The 20,836-nt window shown below is 44.1% G+C and overlaps 1 protein-coding gene across 3 annotated transcripts in view; it reads left to right on the top strand.

Annotated features, from left to right (window-relative positions):
* Positions 1-20,836, top strand: part of LOC115130172 (integrin beta-5-like) — a 96,881-nt gene that overhangs the window by 66,114 nt on the left and 9,931 nt on the right. For all 3 annotated transcript variants that reach the window (XM_029661034.2, XM_029661024.2, XM_065018701.1), the window contains exon 11: positions 14,033-14,255. In XM_029661034.2, the coding sequence (XP_029516894.2) occupies positions 14,033-14,255 (223 nt within the window). The remainder of the gene's footprint in view (positions 1-14,032; positions 14,256-20,836) is intronic.

Below are 20,836 nucleotides of genomic sequence, written 5' to 3'. Positions count from 1 at the left end.
TCAACATTGGATCATTCAGAGATCCTGACTGAACTTCTGGAGAGAGTTTGCTGCACTGAAAGTAAAGGGGCTGAATAATTTTGTACGCCCAATTTTTCAGTTTTTGATTTGTTAAAAAAGTTTGAAATATCCAATAAATGTCGTTCCACTTCATGATTGTGTCCCACTTGTTGTTGATTCTTCACAAAAAAATAGTTTTATATCTTTATGTTTGAAGCCTGAAATGTGGCAAAAGGTCGCAAAGTTCAAGGGGGCCGAATACTTTCGCAAGGCACTGTATGTATTCTGGGTTATAATCAGGGGTGAAAGTAAGCCGGTCTGGTACCGGCTAAATAAATAGTGGGGGTACAACGTACTGGTAAAACATGAGACTATCACAATAATTAAAACAACGTTTCCAAGACAACTACAGGATATTACACCATTTATCATTACCGCATGTCAGACTTGTCAAAAATGAGCAAATAGAACCAAATGCAGTGTGGTTCTATGATAGCACTGACATTTTGCCAAGGCAGAGATGAGTGACCAAGAGGCACGCGCACAGCAGTGTATGCATCAATTCAGGTTACGAGACTTGTGTAGGCCTAATAAAGAACAATCACTGAATGTCATTCATAAAACTGTTTGGTGTTTTGTAAGTGATGTCTCTTTGCATTTATCAAATGGCACTGTATGGATGCCGGCATTATTTTAGAGTGGAGTAGCCTACAAGTTGGACACTGAATGTGGGTCTCACATATAGCCTATTATAATGTTAACTAGAGGTCGACCGATTATGATTTTTCTACACCAATACCGATAATTGGAGAACCCCCCCCCCCCCAAAAAAGCCGGTACCGATTAATTGGCCGATTTTATAGATTTTTTATTTGTAATAATGACAATTAAAACAATACTGAATGAACACTTATTTTAACTTATGATAATACATCAATAAAATCAATTTAGCCTCAAATAAATAATGAAACATGTTTCAATTTGGTTTAAATAATGCAAAAACAAAATGTTGGAGAAGAAAGTAAAAGTGCAATATGTGCCATGTAAGAAAGCTAACGTTTAACTTCCTTGCTCAGAACATGAGAACATATGAAAGCTGGTGGTTCCTTTTAACATGAGTCTTCAATATTCCCAGGTAAGAAGTTTTAGGTTGTAGTTATTATAGGAATTATAGGACTATTTCTCTCTATACCATTTGTATTTCATTAACCTTTGACTATTGGATGTTCTTATAGGCACTTTAGTATTGCCAGTGTAACAGTATAGCTTCCGTCCCTCTCCTAGCTCCTCCCTGGGCTCGAACCAGGAACACAACGACAACAGCCATCCTCGAAGCAGCGTTACCCATGCAGAGCAAGGGGAATAACTACTCCAAGTCTCAGAGCGAGTGATGTTTGAAACGCTATTAGCGTGCACCCCTCTAACTAGCTAGCCATTTCACATCGGTTACACCAGCCTAATCTCGGGAGTTGATAGGCTTGATGTCATAAACAGCAGAGCTGCTGGCAAAACGCACGAAAGTGCTGTTTGAATGAATGCTTACGAGCCTGCTGCTGCCTACCACCGCTCAGTCAGACTGCTCTATCAAATCATAGACTTAGTTATAACATGATAACACACAGAAATACGAGCCTTAGGTCATTAATAAGGTCGAATCCTGAAACTATCATCTCGAAAACAAGACGTTTATTCTTTCAGTGAAATACGGAACTGTTCCGTATTTTATCTAACGGGTGGCATCCCTAAGTCTAAATATTCCTGTCACATTGCACAACCTTCAATGTTATGTCATAATTGCGTAAAACTGCCTGGTCCCTAAACGTCCTCGCTCTGCGAGAGAAGCAGAAATGAAAGAGAACTTTACCGATGTCAACTAGATTGTTGATGATGCATTGATCATTCTATCGATTTGACATTATTCTGGTGAGCAAGGCTTTTAGTATTCTAGACAAGCATCAAGCTATGATGAGAAGCTGCATGTATCTAATTATAGACAAGTTGACTAACGAATAGCCTACCAAATGTTGTAAAATATTAGCAGAAAAAATATGTAAATGAGGCTATACTTTTATTCCTGCAACATCTGTCTTTCTGCCATTCCTGAGTAACGTAGCCGACATGGCCATTTTGAAGTAATTGTTTGACAATCAGATGAAAACATGACTGGTTGTGTTTTTTGCCACATTATCAGGTAGGCTAATACATTTAAAAGTTAAGTGACAAATCTTTACTATTAGGCCCATAGAGATCCTATTAAATTCATATAGATTCTATATGTCATTCTATGATTAGGCCATAGAGATCCATAGAGATCCTATTAAATTAATATAGACTCTATATGTCATTCTATGATTGGGCCCATAAAAAAGAATGTGTGCGAACATAGGAGGTCCCCGTACCAGGAAGACATCTACTTTCACCCATGGTTATAATTGGGGTTACTGAGTTGTTTAGGGTCATCCTACAGAGCAGGCTTTCTATAGGGTAGGTCTTAAAGCTGATGATACTCTAACAATGGAGTGGGGTATGAGACACTAGAGTGATGATGAGCAATGAGCAACATGGACATGAATAATACATTTCATATGAAGCATATTTCAACTTAACTTGATTTCCTCAATTTAGTCATCTCTTATAGCTTGTTCCCAATTGACTGCCACATCTGTACTGGAATTGATCAGCTAACTAACAAAGGAGTGGGTAAAGGAGTGGGCATCAACTCAACCTACTGCCAGTCAAGTCAATGGTGACAAGGATAACTAGACATTTTACTTTACAATTCTAAGCTAGGAAGTTTAAATGGTATTCATCCAGCTAGCCAGCTAGTTAAACATACATAAAAAATGTATCTAAAACTAAATGTAAAATATACATGGCTAGCTAGCTGGATAAGAGCATCTGCTAAATTACTAAAATGTTTACAGTACCAGTCAAACGTTTGGACACACCTATTCATTCAAGGGGTTTTCTTTATTTGTACTATTTTCTACATTGTACAATTATAGTGAAGACATCAAAACTATGAAATCACACATATGGAATCATGAAGTAATCAAAGTGTTTAACAAATCCAAATATATTTTAGATTCTTCAAAGTAACCACCCTTTGACTTAATGACAGCTTTGCACACTCTTGGCATTCTCTCAGCCAGCTTCATGAAGTAGTCACCTGGAATGCATTTCAATTAACAGGTGTGCCTTGTTAAAAGTTCATTTGTGGAATTTATTTCCTTAATGCGTTTGAGCCAGTTGTGTTGTGACAAGATAGGGGTGTTATACAGAATATTGCCCTATTTGGTAAAAGACCAAGTCAGTTAAGAACAAATTCTTATTTACAATGACGGCCTACCCCCTCCAAACCCTAACCCGGACAGCGCTGGGCCAACATATGATGTTTGAAATCTTTCTACCCTTTTAAAAGCTAGAATCCTTCATGGTGAAACGTCTATGTCCGTTTGTGATATTATAACAACAAGGAAGTTACTGCAAACAACAAACAGTTTTTTCCCCTCGGACATCATTTCATGCATGATAGAAAAGCACAAAATGTACCTTATTTATTATTATATTTTTAATTTATTTTAATTTAAACAGTGCCACTGGCCTTTCCCACTACTGCAGATTCCATCTTTAATGGAGGGCTTAACATTTCAGTGACACGTTATTATTTTTAGCTGTAATGTTTTCATTGAAATAATATTTAGGTCCATAAATGAGCAACAGAATGAAAAGCAGCAAAGAGGGCTAAAGGTAATGCTTTCAACGAGGCTCACACCAGTTCTAAAGCAGCTGTTAACTGATGTGGGTCTTCTGACAGAAAAGCCAGCTGAGCGCAATCAATTGAATGACTGCTGCCCTCCCATTTATGATTTCTCTCTCTCTTTTTCTTTCTCTCTCCTTTTCTTTCTCTCTCTTTTTCTTTCTCTCTCTTTTTCTTTCTCTCTTTTTCTTTTTCTTTCTCTCTCTTTATCTTTCTCTCTCTCTCTCTTTATCTTTCTCTCTCTCTCTCTTTTTCTTTCTCTCTCTCTCTCTCTCTCTTTTTCTTTCTCTCTCTCTCTCTCTCTTTTCTCTCTCTCTTTTTTTCTTTCTCTCTCTCTCTCTTTTTCTCTCTCTCTCTCTCTCTCTTTTTCTTTCTCTCTCTCTCTTTTCTCTTTCTCTCTCTCTCTCTCTTTTTTCTCTCTCTCTCTCTTTTTCTCTCTCTCTCTCTCTCTCTTTCTCTCTCTCTCTCTCTGTCTCTTTTTCTCTCTCTGTCTCTTTTTCTCTCTCTGTCTCTCTTTCTTTCCCCCCTCTCTCGCCCTCTCTCTTTCTTTCCCTCTGTGTCATGAGAAGACACCAGAGCAGTGAGTCAAGCAGGAGTATGGACACTGGCAGCAGACAGTAAATATTTGGAAAAGCACAGCAGTTGGTCCAGAAGCGGCCTGCAAAATGTTTCTACCATTTGTTTTAAAGCAGAATCTCTCCACCTTGTCAAATGTAGACATTGATAGGCTCTCTCTCTTGCATCGACCATTCTCTACCCCACACTTTCCAGCCCCCCTAACGTTTCTTAGAAATCAGCCAACCTAATACTCAACGCATTCAAACCCTATACTTCATCCTACACTATATATACAAACGTATGTGGACACCCCTTCAAATGAGAGGATTTGGCTATTTCAGCCATAGATGTTGCTGACAGGTGTATAAAATCGAGCACACAGTCATGCAATCTTTGTAGACAAACATTGTCAGTAGAATGGCCTTACTGAAGAGCTCAGTGACTTTCAATGTGGTACCGTCATAGGGACCGCCGAGTGCTGAAGCTCCTAGCACGTTAAAATCATATGTCCTCGGTTGCAACGCTAACTCAAAGTTCCAAACTTGCTCACTTGTTTTGTGGGGAGCTTCAGGAAATGTGTTTCCGTGGCCGAGCAGCCGCATACAAGCCTACAATCATGCGCAATGGCAATTATTGTGGTGTAAATCTCCCTGCCATTGGACTCTGGAGCAGTGGAAACACATTATCTGGACTGATGAAACACGCTTCACCATCTGGCAGTCCAACGCTACTTGCCCCAATGCACAGTGCCAACTGTAAAGGAGGAGCAATAATTTGTTTGGACTAGGTTTGGACTAGGCCCCTTAGTTCCCACAAGGGGAAATCATAATGCTACAGCATACAATGGCATTCTAGACAATTCTGTGCTTCCAACTTTGTGGCAACAGTTTGGGCAATGCCCTTTCCTGTTTCAGCCTGACAATGCCCCCGTGCACAAAGCGAGGTGCATACGGAAATGGTTTGTCGAGATCGGTGTGGAAGAACTTGACTGGCCTACACAGAACCCTGACCTCAACCCCATCGAACATCTTTTGGATGAATTAGAACGCTGACTGCCAGTGCCCAACCTCACTAATGGTCTTGTGGCTGAATGGAAGCAAGTCCCCTCAGCAATGTTCCAACATCTAGTGGAAAGCCGTCTCAGAAGATTGGAGGATGTTGGGGCAGCAAAGGGGACACCAACTCCATATTAATGCCCATGATTTTGGAATGAAATGTTCGACGAGCAGGTGTCCACATACTTTTGTGTATATATTATCCTATATTCCAGCCCTATATCTTCAGTGCCATTAAACCCCAGCAACGAGGGAGGCAACACTCTCCTCTCAGCCCAACCTCCCACTTCTGTTTTAATTACTCTCTTGTTGTCTCTCCCTCTCTCTCTACCTTTCTGTGGGTGGATCTGCACTCGCCCGTGTGTGATTTGGTTGCTTTACCTTGGCCTAGGGCCCTGGACTGAACTAAGCTGAGCTGGGCTTTGGCTGTGAAAGGGATAGACTGCTAGATGTTAGCAGCCTTTCATGCATGTCCCTTCTCTGTCACGAGAGGTTGTTGCTGGGCTTTGGCTGTGAAAGGGATGGACAACACGTTGGTTGGTACTTTTCTGCCCTTCTCTCTCCATGGCGCTCAGTCAGAGAGGGCATTGATGCGAGGTGTGCATTAAGTTAATTAACTCGCTGACCTGCATCCTGCCAGGGAGAGAGAGCATGCAGAGTTGGGATAGAAGGAGGAAAAGTGGCTGCGGATAGCTGCTGCAGCATGCCAAGCTTGTCTGCCTGAGATGAAGTGGGTCGGCGCGCCCCTCACTATGGCTCTGTTTATCTGGGGCTATGTCTGATCTCTCAGCCACATTATACTGGCCTGGTGTCAGGATGACCAGGTCATTAGGAAGGGGGAAAATGTAGACACAGGACTATTGCTGAAGTCCCAAATGGCACCCTATTCCCTGTATAGTGCATTACTTCTGACCAGAGCCCCATGGTCTCTGGTCAAAAGTAGTGCACTAAATAGGGAATTGGGTGCCACTTGAGACGTATACTATGATGATTAACAGCACCAGAACAGTACCTATGCATTACGCCAAACATGAGGGTGTGAGAAAAATGTATTGATGATTTTAGCATGTGTGCTAGTTGTTACGTACAGTTGAGTGTTTTTATTAGTTATTTCTACCCCAGTAACCACACACTACATTTACATTTAAGTCATTTAGCAGACGCTCTTATCCAGAGCGACTTACAAATTGGTGCGTTCACCTTAAGACATCCAGTGGAACAGCCACTTTACAATAGTAAAGTACGCTATGCTATGCTTTTTCACTGCACGTATGTTGGTGACCCATGCCCAATTGAGAATCTCCGATATCCATTGTAAGTGGGGATTTTTGTCCAGAAATCCAGAAAATGGCCCATAGCATTATAGCACCTGATGTTATACCTACAGTCATCTCGGAGACCGAGAACTAAAATCTTGCAGATGCTCGATTAAATTCTGGGGGGAGTTGTGTTAGAAAAGATACTAGAATGAGGAGGGGAAGCAGGGCGGTACACTCTCAGCTATGTAGAGCCATTTGTCCCTGTAGGAGAACCCTCCTTAAAAAGGTTCCAGATGGAACCCTTTCGAGTCAGATGAAACCCTTTTTGGTTACAAATAGCACCCTTTGAATGGTTATATTTGGAACCAGAGGTCCCCTCCTGGACCAAGAGCCTTGCTGTCTAATATTTGTTTTGCGCATGAAGCAAACTGAGTAGCAGTTTTTAGTCACATGTATAACTGTATGAGCTGGGATTTCTCTCCTACAAATACTTTAGGTCAGAGGCTGTATAAAACATTCGCAATGCGCTTGTTAGCATGATTTTACATGATTTTGTTAGCATTGCTACCCTTCGGATTACAGAGGCTCAGCGGGGTTTAAAAATATTGTCCCTTGATTTGAGTGCCAGTATTACCGAATATCCCAGGATGGCACAAGGTCGGTATGAAGGTATGACAATCTGGAGACCGTCCAAGCCTAGTAAAGGCGCGAACACCTATGAAATCATGATTTGTCTAAATTATCAGTGACAGAAAAAAAGTTGTACCAAACAAAGTTCCTTGTTAGTGGTCACATCCCACAGTCTGTTGACAAACACTACCATACCATTTATGTTACATGTGTCTATCAACAAAATAATATACAGTACCGGTCAAAAGTTTGGATACACCTACTCATTCAAGGGTTTTTCTTTATTTGTACTATCTTCTACAGTGTAGAATAATAGTGAAGGCATCAAAACTATAAAATAATACATATAGAATCATGTAGTAACCAAAAAAGTGTTAAACAAAAATATATATATTTATATTTTAGATTCTTCAAAGTAGCCACCCTTTTCCTTGATGACAGCTTTGCACACTCTTAGCATTCTCTCAACCATCTTCACCTGGAATGCTTTTCCAAAAGTCTTCAGTTCCCACATATGCTGAGAACCTGATGGCTGCATTTTCTTCACTCTGCAGTCCAACTCATCCCAAACCATCTCAGTTGGGTTGAGGTCGGGTGATTGTGGAGGCCAGGTCATCTGATGCAGCACTCCATCACTCTCCTTGGTCAAATAGCCCTTACACATTCTGGAGGTGTGTTGGGTCAGTGTCTGGTTGAAAAACGAATGATAGTCCCACTAAGCGCAAACCAGATGGGATGGCGTATAGCTGCAGAATGCTGTGGTAGCCATGTTGGTTAAGTGTGCCTTGAATTCTAAATAAATCACAGACAGTGTCACCAGCAAAGCACCATCACACCACCTCCTCCATTCTTCACGGTGGGAACCACATATGCAGAGATGTGCATTCACGTACACTGCGTCTCACAAAGACACGGCAGTTGGAACCACAAATCTCAAATTTGGACTCATCCGACCAAAGGGCAGATTTCTACCCGTCTAATGTCCATTGCTTGTGTTTCTTGGCCCAAGCAAGTCTCTTCTTCTTATTGGTGTCCTTTAGTAGTGGTTTCTTTACAGCATTTCGACCATGAAGGTCCGATTCACGCAGTCTCCTCTGAACAGTTGATGTTGAGATGTGTCTGTTACTTGAACTCTGTAAAGCATTTATTTGGGCTGCAATTTCTGAGGCTGGTAACTCTAATGAACTTATCCTCTGCAGTAGAGTTAACGCCAGGTCTTCCTTTCCTGTGGCGGTCCTCATGAGAGCCAGTTTCATTATAGTACTTGATGCTTTTTGCGACTGCACTTGAAGAAACTTTCAAAGTTCTTGACATTTTCCGGGTTGCCTGAACTTCATGTCTTAAAGTAATGATGGACTGTCATTTATCTTTGCGTATTTGAACTGTTCTTGCCATTTGGTAAAATACTTGATCTTCTGTCAAATGAGGCTATCTTCTGTATACCACACCTACCTTGTCACAACACAACTGATTGGCTCAAATGCATTAAGAAGAATACAAATTCCACAAATTAACATTTAACAAGGCACACCTGTTAATTGAAATGCATTCCAGGTGACTACCTCATGAAGCTGGTCGGGAGAATGCCTTGTTGACAGCTTTGCACACTTTTGGCAAAGGGTGGCTACTTTGAAGAATCTCAAATATAAAATATACTTTGATTAGTGTAACACTTTTTTTTGCTTACTACATGATTCCATATGTGTTATTTCATAGTGTTGATGTCTTCACTTATTCTACAATGTAGAAAATAGTAAAAAATAAAGGGACTGGTACTGTACCTACAGTACCCAAGTGAATGCAGACATTGTGAGGTAGATGATTAATGTTCCTCTCTATCTACATTCTGTAGCTAGCTGGTCCTATGATGTAAATGGTGACAAAGGGCACTGTGAGCATGAGTCAACTACTGCTGATCTTACAAAGGAAGTCCTCAAACGGTACCAAAGATCCTGATGCTATCAGATGAAGTACTTGACATCCCTGACTGGGGCATTAAATACAGGATTACACAGCATTAAACCAGCTCTACTGATCCTCATCTAGATGTTCTGGGAACCACACACACACACATTTAATAATGAGCAGCAGAGCAGAGAGTGATGGAAGAAACAGCTGTGATGGCAGCATGTCAGGACTTGCCTCTTACTGTAGAAGCCGTAACATTGAGACAGCAGTGTGCCAGGTAGACAGTCAAGTGAGCATTACCTCCAAGATGAATCTATTGTAATCTGTCTGTGTCCTAAATGGTACACTATTCCCTTTCTACGTTTCTACCATAGACCTGGGTCCAGGTCAAAAATAGTGCACTATAAAGGGAGATTCAGTCTCTACCTGTGAACTTTCCAGAGGTGCAGTCCTCTCTCCTAAGGACATGTTCCCAGGCCTCAAGCCACCAGACTCAGAAGGCACCCATACCTCATGGTTGTGCACACACACAGTTCTGTATTGCTATCCTTGTGGGAACCAAATAATTGATTCCCATCTAAAAATCCTATTTTCCCTAGATCTAAATTTAACCTAACCATAACCCTAATCAACCGTAAGCCTAACCTTAACCCCTAACCCTAAAACTATACCTAACCCTAACTTTAACCTCTAACCCTAACCCCAACCTTAATACTAACCGTAACCCTAAACCTAACCCCTGAGCCTAAAATATAATTTTTTTCACTTGGGACCGAGATTATGTTCCATGTTTTACTATCCTTGTGAGGACTTCTAGTACCCACAAGGATAGTAAAACAAACACACACACACACCCATCATGGTTGTGCTTCTGGCCACCACCAGTGACCAACAGTCATTGAGCGTGGCGACGTGACCATAAAGCACAGGAACAATTTAATCACACCAGACTAAACTTTTCCACCTCTTAAAATATGGTCCTTATTAACAACAGTACATGCCCTTTACACAGGCCCTGGTGTAAATGTCTTAAGTTACTACTCACCCAGGGCAGTTTGGGGAAAATATGAGTAAAGAAAAGCAAATTCTACTTACTAGAAACTTCTTACACACATCATACAGTGCCTTTAGAAAGTATTCTGCCTTCTTGACTTTTTCCACATTGTTGCATCACAGCCTGAATTTCAAATAGACTAAATTGAGATTCTGCATCACTGGTTTACACACAATACCCCATCATTTCAAAGCGGAATTGTGTTGTTTTTTTATATTACAAATTCATTAAAAATGTAAAGCTGAAAAGTCTTGAGTCAATAAGTATTAAACTCTTGTTATGGCCTAAATACGTTCAGGAGTTAACATGTGCTTAACAAGTCACTTAAGTTGCATTCGCTCTGTGTGCAATGATGGTGTTTAACATGATTTTTAAATTACTACCTTATCTCCTTATCTCTGCAGCCCACACAATTATCTGTAAAGTCCCACAGTTGAGTAGTGATTTTCAAACACATATTCAACCACAAAGGCCAGGGAGGTTTTCCAATGCCTCGCAAAGAAGGGTACCTATTGGTAAATGGGTAAACAATCAACTATGCAGACATTGAATATCCCTTTGAGCATGGTGAAGTTATTAATTACACATTTGATGGTGTATCAATACACCCAGTCACTACAAAGATACAGGCGTCCTTTCTAACTCAGTTGCCGGAGAGGAATTAAACCAATCAGGGATTTCACCATGAAGCCAATGGTGACTTTTTAAAACAGTTATAGAGTTTAATGGCTGAGATAGGAGAAAACTGCGGATGGATCAACAACATTGCAGTTACTCCGCAATACTAACCTAATTGACAGAGTGAAAATAAGGAAGCCTGTACAGAATAAAAATATTTCAAAACATTCGGCCTGTTTGCAACAAGGCACTAAGGTAATACTGTAAAAAAAATGTTGCAAAGCAATTCACTTTTTGTCCTGAATACAAAGTGTTATGTTTGGGGCAAATCCAATACAACATCTTATTGAGTCATTTTGAAGCATAGTTATTGCTTGTAATCATTAAAAACTGGGGAGTTTTTCAGGATAAAAAAAACAAAAAACAAAATGGAGCTAAGCACAGGTAAAATCCTAGAGGAAAGCCCGGTTGTCTGCTGTCCACCAGATACTGGGAGAGGAATTCACCTTTCAGCAGGACAATAACCTAAAACAAAAGGCCACATCTACACTGGAGTTGCTTACCAAGAAGTCAGTGAATGTTCCCGAGTGGCTGAGTTACAGTTTTGACTTAAATCTACTTGAAAATCTGTGGCAAGACCTGAATATGGTTGTCTAACAATGATCAACAACCAATTTGACAGAGCTTGAAGAAATTTGAGAAGAATAATGGGCAAATTTTGCACAATGCAATTGTGGAAATCTCTTGAAGACTTACCCAGAAAGACTCACAGCTGTAATCGCTGCCAAAGGTGTGTTTAATTTTCAATACATTTGCTACAATTTCTAAAAACATGTTTTCACTTTGTCATTATGGGGTATTGTGTGGAGATGGGTAAGAAAAAAATCGATTTAATCCATTTTGAATTCAGGCTGTAACACAGCAAAATATGGAATAAGTCAAGGGGTATGAATACTTTCTGAACACACCATACATGTTTATGATCAAATTGAACGGGCTTTTTGAAATGCGTATTTTAGGCTTTGTCTTTTTATTGCTTTTAGGCACCATCTTTCCGAGGGGCACTTCAAGCTGGAACTCATTACCCATGATTGAGATGGATGTCCTTAAAACAAAGTATCCTACTCCAATAGACAGCACAAATTAAATTAGTTAGGTGACCTACATTCTCTGGGCCCTGTCTGTCAGTCTGCATACATCTCTACCAACCCACAACAGAATGGAATCCTTCTATAGATTCTAGAACAACTTTAACAAAATAACCCTAATAGGTGTTCTATAGATGAGGCAGCACCCTGTGTGCTAGCAGTGCAGCACTGTTGATGTGCTGTAATGTTCAGACTGGTTAGTTTGCCCCCCTGTTGTCCTGTCTGTGAAGTTTATTATAAGTCAAATGAAGTAAGGCTCTTCTAATACCTAATTTCAGTGGAATAATCCTGCTATTAGAGGAGAGGGAGGAGTAGGCAACAACACATGGATTGCATTAGGAGAGCTTTCTTGGAAGATCAGACCAGACTTGGCTTTTCGATGTTAGAAAGGGCCTGAGAAAGCTCTGTCTCACGCAATTGAGGCCTAAGTCCAAGTGTCCCCTTACTTCCCAGGTCTAAATAGATGAGTATTGCAGGTGGAGATTCTAAAGAACCTTAGAGGTCACTCTGTTCCATACAGAAGACATCCTGCTTTTTACTAGAGCTCACAGGGTTGAACAGGGTTGAAGCCTGTAGGAACAGATCCTGGAGCAGGTCAGTTCAACCTCATGTACTCTCCTACAGCAGTAGACTCCCACCTCAGACAGTAACCTCCAGCTACCAGCTGTGGTGTGGTTGGGCTCAGTTAAACAGCAGTGCTGTTACACTTCCAGGTCAGACTAACCCCCCTGGCTAATGCCTCTGTACCAAACAGGGCCTTTTTTTTTTAAAGTTGCTTTATTTCAGATTTGCCAAGTTGATCGTTTTTTTTTTTAAATTGCAAGGCCTTTGGTCATCAGATGTAGACTAATTGTGTAACATTGAGGCTTGCCATCTCTTTGCTTCTGTGCTGGTCGTCTTTTGCTTTTTTCAACTGCCTAATATGAATGCTCTCGTTGTGGGGCCTTGTGGGAACAACTGGCTTAAAGTCAGCGTGGAAGCACAGCAGTTAAGACTTAATTACAGCTGTTCTTGTCTGAAGAACCCAGCCTTCCCATCTCACACACACTGACACAGGGCCCGCTACTAAAACAAGTCAGTGTTTGAACAGGGATTATTTCCACTGTGACATCACACCCTTGGGCTGCCTCTGGGTTGACCTCTGGTCCATAGCTTCCGATGTCGATAAGGTTTGTTCCATTAAAGTCCCAATGCAGCCATTTTTAAATCAATATCAAATCATTTCTGGGTAACAATTAAGTACCTTACTGTGATAGAGTTCCATTCAAATTGGCAAAAAAATAGCTTTATAGCAAAAAACTTTCTCAAAGAATTTTGCTAGGACTGTCTGGGTGTGGAGGGGAAAACTGAAAACTAGCTGTTATTGGCAGAGAGGTTTGAAACTCTCTTTTTATTGGTCTTTTAACCAATTTGTCACCATGGAAAGCCGAAACTCCCGTTCATGCAAACCTGCTGATTAGAAGGTCCTATGTAGATTGTATTTTCAACCAGCAACTACAATGTCAGGAAATAGCACTGATCAAATGTTTTCACACTTTTACAGTGTTAGTTTCATCAGCTGTTGTACAATATGATTTAAAAAGGGGGAAATACATTTGGACTCCACCGGGCCTTTTAAAGACTGTTAGTGTTTCATGGCTTGTTGCCGGCATTAGATGCCCAAGCTTTCCCCTAACTGAAATAACTGTGATCTAGTCTAGTTGTTCATCACTGCAGAAACATTTCTGGCCAGTAAACAGCTTTTCACAGATTTTGTGATCAATAACAGATGATGACGTGTGTGTGATTGGCTGTATTGTCTATAAATGCTTTGTTAATGTTTGGAAATCATTCCTTGCTAGATAATGGCCTGTTGTGGGAATTTGAATGTGGATGTGTATTTTTTTTCATATCACTTTGTCTCAGAAATTGTTTTATCTGTGTTTTTAGTTTTCTTGTGTAAAGCTAATTGGTGCTAACATATTGACTTGTTTTTATACCATTTGAAACTCTGTTTGAAGAACTGTCCTCACAAGCTCCCTCATCTATCCTCTCTTCCTCAGGTCACGGAGAGTGCCACTGTGGAGAGTGTAAGTGCCATGCGGGCTATATCGGGGACAACTGTAACTGTTCCACTGACACCTCATCCTGTGTGTCTGATGACGGGCAGATCTGCAGCGGGCGGGGCAGCTGTGCCTGTGGGCGCTGCCAGTGCACTGAACCAGGGGCCTTTGGGGACACCTGCGAAAAATGCCCCACCTGCCCTGATGCCTGTGGCACCAAGAGGTATGGAACAGGGAGGAGAGAGGGAAGGGAGAGAGGCGGGGGAGAGAGGGAAGGGAGAGAAGGGGAGGGGCAGAGAGATGGAGGGAGAGATACGAGGCAAGAAGAGGGAAGGAGAGAGAGAGAGAGGGAGGGAGAGATACGAGGCAAGAAGAGGGAAGGAGAGAGAGAGAGAGGGAGGGAGAGATACGGGGCAAAAAGAGAAGGAAGGAAAGAGAGGGGAGGGATCGATATGGGGCAAGAAGAGAGAGAAGGAGAGAGGGGGGATATGGGGCAAAAAGAGAGGGAAGAAGAGAGAGGGAGATAGATATGGGGCAAGAAGAGAGAGCGAGGGAAGGAGAGAGAGAGAGGGAGGAGAGAGATGGGGAAAGAAGAGAGAGAGAGGGAGGGAGAGAGATATGGGGAAAGAAGAGAGAGAGAGAGAGAGAGAGAGAGGGAGGGAGAGAGATATGGGGAAAGAGAGAGAGGGAGGGAGAGAGATATGGGGAAAGAAGAGAGCGGAGGAGGGAGAGATACGGGGCAAAGAGAGAGGGAGAGAGAGCGAGGGAAGGAGAGGGAGATATGGGGATCTGTTGGTTGACCAGGTGACACATTACGAGGTGCTGAAAAAGGAAATCCTGCACCGGTATGGTTACACCCTGATTAGCAGGTCACAAAGATTCCATGATTGGGCGCATGATCCTACAGTGTCCTCCCCGATCGCAAATGCATGATCTAATTAGGCTGGCCAAGAGCTGGCTAACTACTGAACTCCTGACGCTCACGCCCATTGAGAAAGTGGGCATAGATCAATTTATACACTCTCTTCCATTCGAAGCTAAAAAGTTAACCAACCAAGCTAACCTGCAGGGCGCAGATCAGCTGGTGGAACTGGTGTAAGGACAACATGTGGCTTTTGAGGTCCTGCGCAGAGGACAACCATGGAAGGCGAATCCTCCACTCGCCCAAAGGAGCGAAAAGGGGAGGAGGACCATGCCGGGACCCCGGCCAAGGATAGGAGGACACTCACAGTCAGCTCCCCTTCCTGAACCTGGACAGCAGGAAATGTGTGTGGAGAGCCGGGACACATCGCCTGGAACTGTTCAAACCACGATGTCCGATGCCTTTGGCTTCAGCCAGTGCCCTGCGGCTTGCTGATGGCATGCTGGCCTAGGGAGAGTGGTCCTTCCCCTGTCACCCCAGTAAGAGCCAACGGAAAGAACACCACGACACTTGTGGACTCCGGGAGTATGGTGACCCTGGTCCGACCTGATGTTGCCCAGTCCTCGAACCTGGCGGAGACCGTGGCCATTACGTGCATACACAATGAGACCAAGGACTACCCTACTACACTCTTCCACCTACAGACCACAAAGGGACAGCACATGGGACCAGTGGGAGTCGTCCCAAACCAAAGTCGTCCTTATCCAGAGGGATTTCCCGAAGTTCCTCCAATTGTGGACCAGGATGTCCGGAAACGTGGGGAACAGAGGGAACCAGAAGGGAGGAGGAAGGTGGAGAGGTGGGAGAGACGCCAGGAGGAGGAATGCCCGGATGTGTGAATTCCAGGAAGTGGACCCCCAGGTGTCAACTGACCCCCTCTCAGAGGGGGACTCTGTTGAAGCCAGACTGGAGGGAGAGGTGGTGAGTCGGAAGACATGTTCCCGATTGACCATGAGGTGGCGCCAGAGCCCGCCTCTCTAGCGGGTCGGTTTGGCACGACCCAACTGGAAGATCCTTTCTTGGCCAGCGCTCTCCAGCAGGTGACCATGGTTGATGGAAAGCCCGTGGAGGGGTAAGTCAAATCACCTACCCCAATTTTTCTATAAAGAAGAAGTTCCTATATCAGGTCATGAAGAAGAATGACAAATGTATGGAGTTGTTGTTGGTGCCCCGTCCCTTTGTACCATCTGTCCTGCATTTGGCGCACTCCCACCTTCTTGGGGCTCACCTAGGGGTGAATAAGACCTTAGACAGGATCAAGGCACGGTTTTACTGACCGGGGGTGAAGAGAGCAGTGGAAGAATACTGCCGCAGTTGCCCAGAGTTCCAGCAGGTGGCGCCAAAACTCCCATTCTCACAGTCCCTTAATTCCCCTACCCATTATTTCAGACCCATTCAGCAGGATTGCGATGGACCTGGTGGAACCTATACCAAAGAGCAACCGAGGGCACCTATACATTCTGGATTATGTCACCAGGTACCCAGAAGCCATTCCCCTGTGCACCATGGCCACCAAGGGAATCGCACGTGAGTTGGTCATCCTGTTCTCCCGAGTAGGCATCCCCGACAAGATATTGACCGACCAGGGCACCCCGTTCATGTCGCGAATCATGAACGATCTATGCAAGCTAATGAAAATAAAGAAGGTGATGGAGGCTGATGGAATTAATTGGGACCAGCTGCTACCCTACCTGATGTTCTTGATCCGAGAAGTGCCCCAAACTTCAACAGGATTCTCTCCCTTCGAACTCCTGTACGGGAGATGACCCCGAGGACATCTGGACGTGGATAAAGAAACGTGGATAACACGAAGAACAAAAACCGTCTTGGCTTGGCGGCATACATCGACGACATTGTGGTCCATGGGGGCGAGTGGGAGGCATCTAAACCAGGTGAGCGCAGTACTGCAGGCCTTACGGGAGGCGGGGCTAACAGCGAATCCAAAGAAATGTTGGCTCGGCCTGCGGGAGGCTGAGTACCTGTGGTACATGATCGGGAGGGGATGTGTCAAACCCCAGGTGAAGAAAGTGGAGTCAATTTGGGACTGGCACCGCCCCCTCACCAAGAAGCAGGTACGCACATTTGGGGGGTTGACTAGTTACTACCGGAGATTTAGTCCCCACTTTGCCTACCTAGCCAGCCACCTGACAGATCTGACCAGGAGCCATTTGCCCGCCCAGGTGACATGGACCAAGGAGACAGAGAAAGCCTTCCAGGACCTAAAGGGAGCACTGTGTTCTGGACCTGTGCTGCTGACCCCGGACATCTCCAAACCACTGGTGTGTACCACGTTCGAAACCAGGGTGGATGCCGTCCTATCACCGCTACAAGAAGGTGAGGAACACCCAGTCATGTACATTAGCCGGAAGCTGTTGCCACGAGAACGAAGATATTCCACTGTGGAGAAAGAATGTCTAGCAATAAAGGGGGCGCTGGAAACGCTGAAACCACTGGTTTGGATGTCACGGAATAAGGACAGTAACGCCCGGGTCACCCGCTGGTTCCTATCCTTACAGCTCTTTGCTTTCTCTGTTGTCCACAGATCAGGTGCAGCCCATGGAAATGTCGATGCTCTCTCCAGGAGGGATGCTCTAGGGAGCTGGACTGCCCCTCCCTCCCAGTCAGAGCTGAAGGCGGGGGGTGTGTGGCAGATGGCAGGGAGAGGTAAGGGGAGTGGTTATTGAGGAGATATCTTGCAACCCGCTGGCTCAACCCCAATCCTTATATGGACTTCCTGCCCCAACGAGGCGAGGCTCTGGACCATTAAGCCAGGGAGTGCTTGGGGATAAAAGAGGAAGCGGCCTGCACAAAGAGGCAGAGAATGGAGAGAAAAACGTGCATTATGAAGAGTGGGAGAAGAGGGAACAATATCTGTGTGATTACCCGTTGTGACCTGGACTGTCTGATTACCCACCTTGTGTACCGGATTGGCTGAGCACCCGAGTTTTAGGATTACCCCTGGAGAATGGAACGGACAACGGGAACGGCTTGTGGACTGTGAGGTAATTGGTGAATTCCCCCTTCTTCCCCAGTATACGAAAATCCCTAATAAACTCTCATTTGCATTCTAGTTGTGCTACTGGTGCATGTTTGTTATTGTACTTGGCGACGTAGAAACCCCACACACTTGAGCCTGCTACAAGTGTTATTTCTTACATTTTTTGCTCAGAACGTTTCTTGTATTATCTACTGCCAGAAATAACTTTTGGATATTAGATCGGCAGTCACTCACCAGAAATTCGACTTCCCTGACCTGGATCCTTTATTTGAACATCCAGAGGCAACTGTTCATCCCGGGTGTGGCACCATGCCGAAGAAGAGGTAGGAGTGAGGCCCTAGTCAGACTCCGAAGGAGTGCATACCATCCACCGCTTCAGAGTATATTACTTGCTAACATTCAGTCCTTGGACAATAAAGTAGACAAGCTCAGGGCAAGGATCTCCTTCCAGAGAGACATCAGGGACTGTAATAAACACTGTTTTACGGAATCATGGCTTTCTCTGGATACATTGCCCCCATCAATTCAGTCACCGGATTACTCCGCCCATTGCGCGGACAGGAAGAAAAAACTCTCTGGGAAAAATAAAGCGGAGGGTTTGTATCATGATTAACAACTCGTGGTGTGATTGTGGTAATGTACAGGAACTCAAGTCCATTTGTTCTTCCGATCTGGAATATCTCACCATCAAAAGCAGACCACATTACCACCCGAGATCATTTTCTTCACTTCAGTCATCGTCACCGCCGTGCGTATATTCCCCCCAAAGCAGACACAGCTACGGCTCTCAAGGAACTAAACTGGACTATGTGCAAACTGGAAACCACATATCCTGAGGCCGCATTTATTGAAGCTGGGGACTTAACTTTTTCGAGTTTGTGCTACTATTTATGTGACACTGGAAAGTCCAGGGAGAATAAGAGCACCTCCTCCCAGCTGCCCACTGCATTGAGGCTAGGAAACACTGTCACCACCGATAAATCCATGATAATTGAGAATTTCAATAAGCATTATTATACGGCTGGCCATGCTTTCCACCTAGCTACCCCTACCCCGGTCAACAGCCCTTCACCTCCCACAGCAACTTGCCCAAGCCTCCGTTTCTCCTTCACCCAAATCCAGATAGCTGATGTTAGGAAAGAGCTGCAAAATCTGGACCCCTACAAATTAGCCGGATTAGACAATCTGGATCCTCTTTCTAAAATTAGCCGCCAAATTGTTGCAGCCCCTATTATTAGCCTGTTCAACCTCTCTTTCGTATCGTCTGAGATCCCCAAAGATTGCAAAGCTGCCGCGGTCATCCCCCTCTTCGAAAGCCAAGTTAACAAACAGATCACCGACCATTTCGAATCCCACCGTACCTTCTCTGCTATGCACTCTGGTTTCTGAGCTGATCATTGGTGCACCTCAGCCACGCTCAAGGTCCTAAACGATATCATAACTGCCATCGATAAGAAACCATACTGTGCAGCTGTATTCATCGACATGGCCAAGGCTTTCGACTCTGTCAATCACAACATTCTTATCGGCAGACTCAACAGCCTTGGTTTCTCAAATGACTGCCTCGCCTGGTTCACCAACTACTTATCAGACAGAGGTCAGTGTGTGAAATTGGAGGACCTGTTGTCCGGACCTCTGGCAGTCTCTATGGGGGTGCCACAGGGTTCAATTCTCGGGCCGACTCTTTTCTCTCTATACATCAATGATGTTGCTCTTGCTGCTGGTGATTCTCTGATCCACCTCTACGCAGATGGCACCATTCTGTATACCCCCCCTTCTTTTGACACTGTGTTAACTAACCTCCAGACAAGCTTTAATGCCATACAACTCTTCTTCAATGGCCTCCAACTGCTCTTAAATGCAAGTAAAACTAAATGTATGCTCTTCAACCAATCGCTGCACCTGCCCGCCCGTCCAGCATCATGGTTCTGAACATGTGGACAACTACAAATACCTAGGTGTCTGGTTAGACTGTAAACTCTCATTCCAGACTCACATTAAGCATCTCTAATCCAATATTAAATCTAGCATCGGCTTCCTATTTTGCAACAAAGCATCCTTCACTCATGCTGTCAAACACACCCTCATAAAACTGACTATTCTGCCGATCCTTGACTTTGGCGATGTCATTTACAAAATAGACTGAGTAGGAGGCTATCTACACTCTGTGTAGTCTATCACAGTGCCATCTGTTTTGTCACCAAAGCCCCATATACTACCCACCACTACGACCTGTATGCTCTCGTTAGCTGGCCCTCGCTTCATATTCGTCGCCAAACCCACTGGCTCCAGGTCATCTATAAGTCTTTGATATGTAAAGCCCCGTCTTATCTCAGCTCACTGGTCACCATAGCAGCACCCACCCGTAGCACGGGCTTCAGCAGGTGTATTTCACTGCTCACCCCCAGAATGTTGTTCATTGACAACAGCTCAGCCTTCAACACCATGTGCCCTCCAAACTCATTACTATGCTCAGGGCCCTGGCTCTGAACCCCTCCCTGTGCAACTGGGTACTGGACTTCCTGACAAGCAGAACCCAAGTGGTGAAGGTACTCAACACGGGGCCCCACAAGGGTGCGTGCTCAGTCCCCTCCTGTACTCCCTGTTCACCCATAACTGCTTGGCCAAACACGTCTACAACTCAATTATCAAGTTTGCAGATGTCACAACAGTGGTAGGCTTGATTACCAACAACGATGAGACGGCTTACAGGGAGGAGGTGAGAGCCCTGGCAGAGTGGTGCCAGGAAAATAATCCGTCAATGTCAGAAAAACTGGTGGACTACAGGAGACAGCAGAGAGTGCACACCTCCATCCACATCGAAGGATCCGCAGTGGAAGGGGTTAAAGCTTCAAGTTCCTCTGCGTATACATCATTGACAACC

The sequence above is a fragment of the Oncorhynchus nerka genome, linkage group LG1, assembly GCF_034236695.1.
Source record: "Oncorhynchus nerka isolate Pitt River linkage group LG1, Oner_Uvic_2.0, whole genome shotgun sequence".
Taxonomy (NCBI): Eukaryota; Metazoa; Chordata; class Actinopteri; order Salmoniformes; family Salmonidae; genus Oncorhynchus; species Oncorhynchus nerka.
The sequence above is the reverse complement of the archived record's forward strand: the minus strand, read 5'-3'. Positions and strand labels throughout refer to the sequence as shown.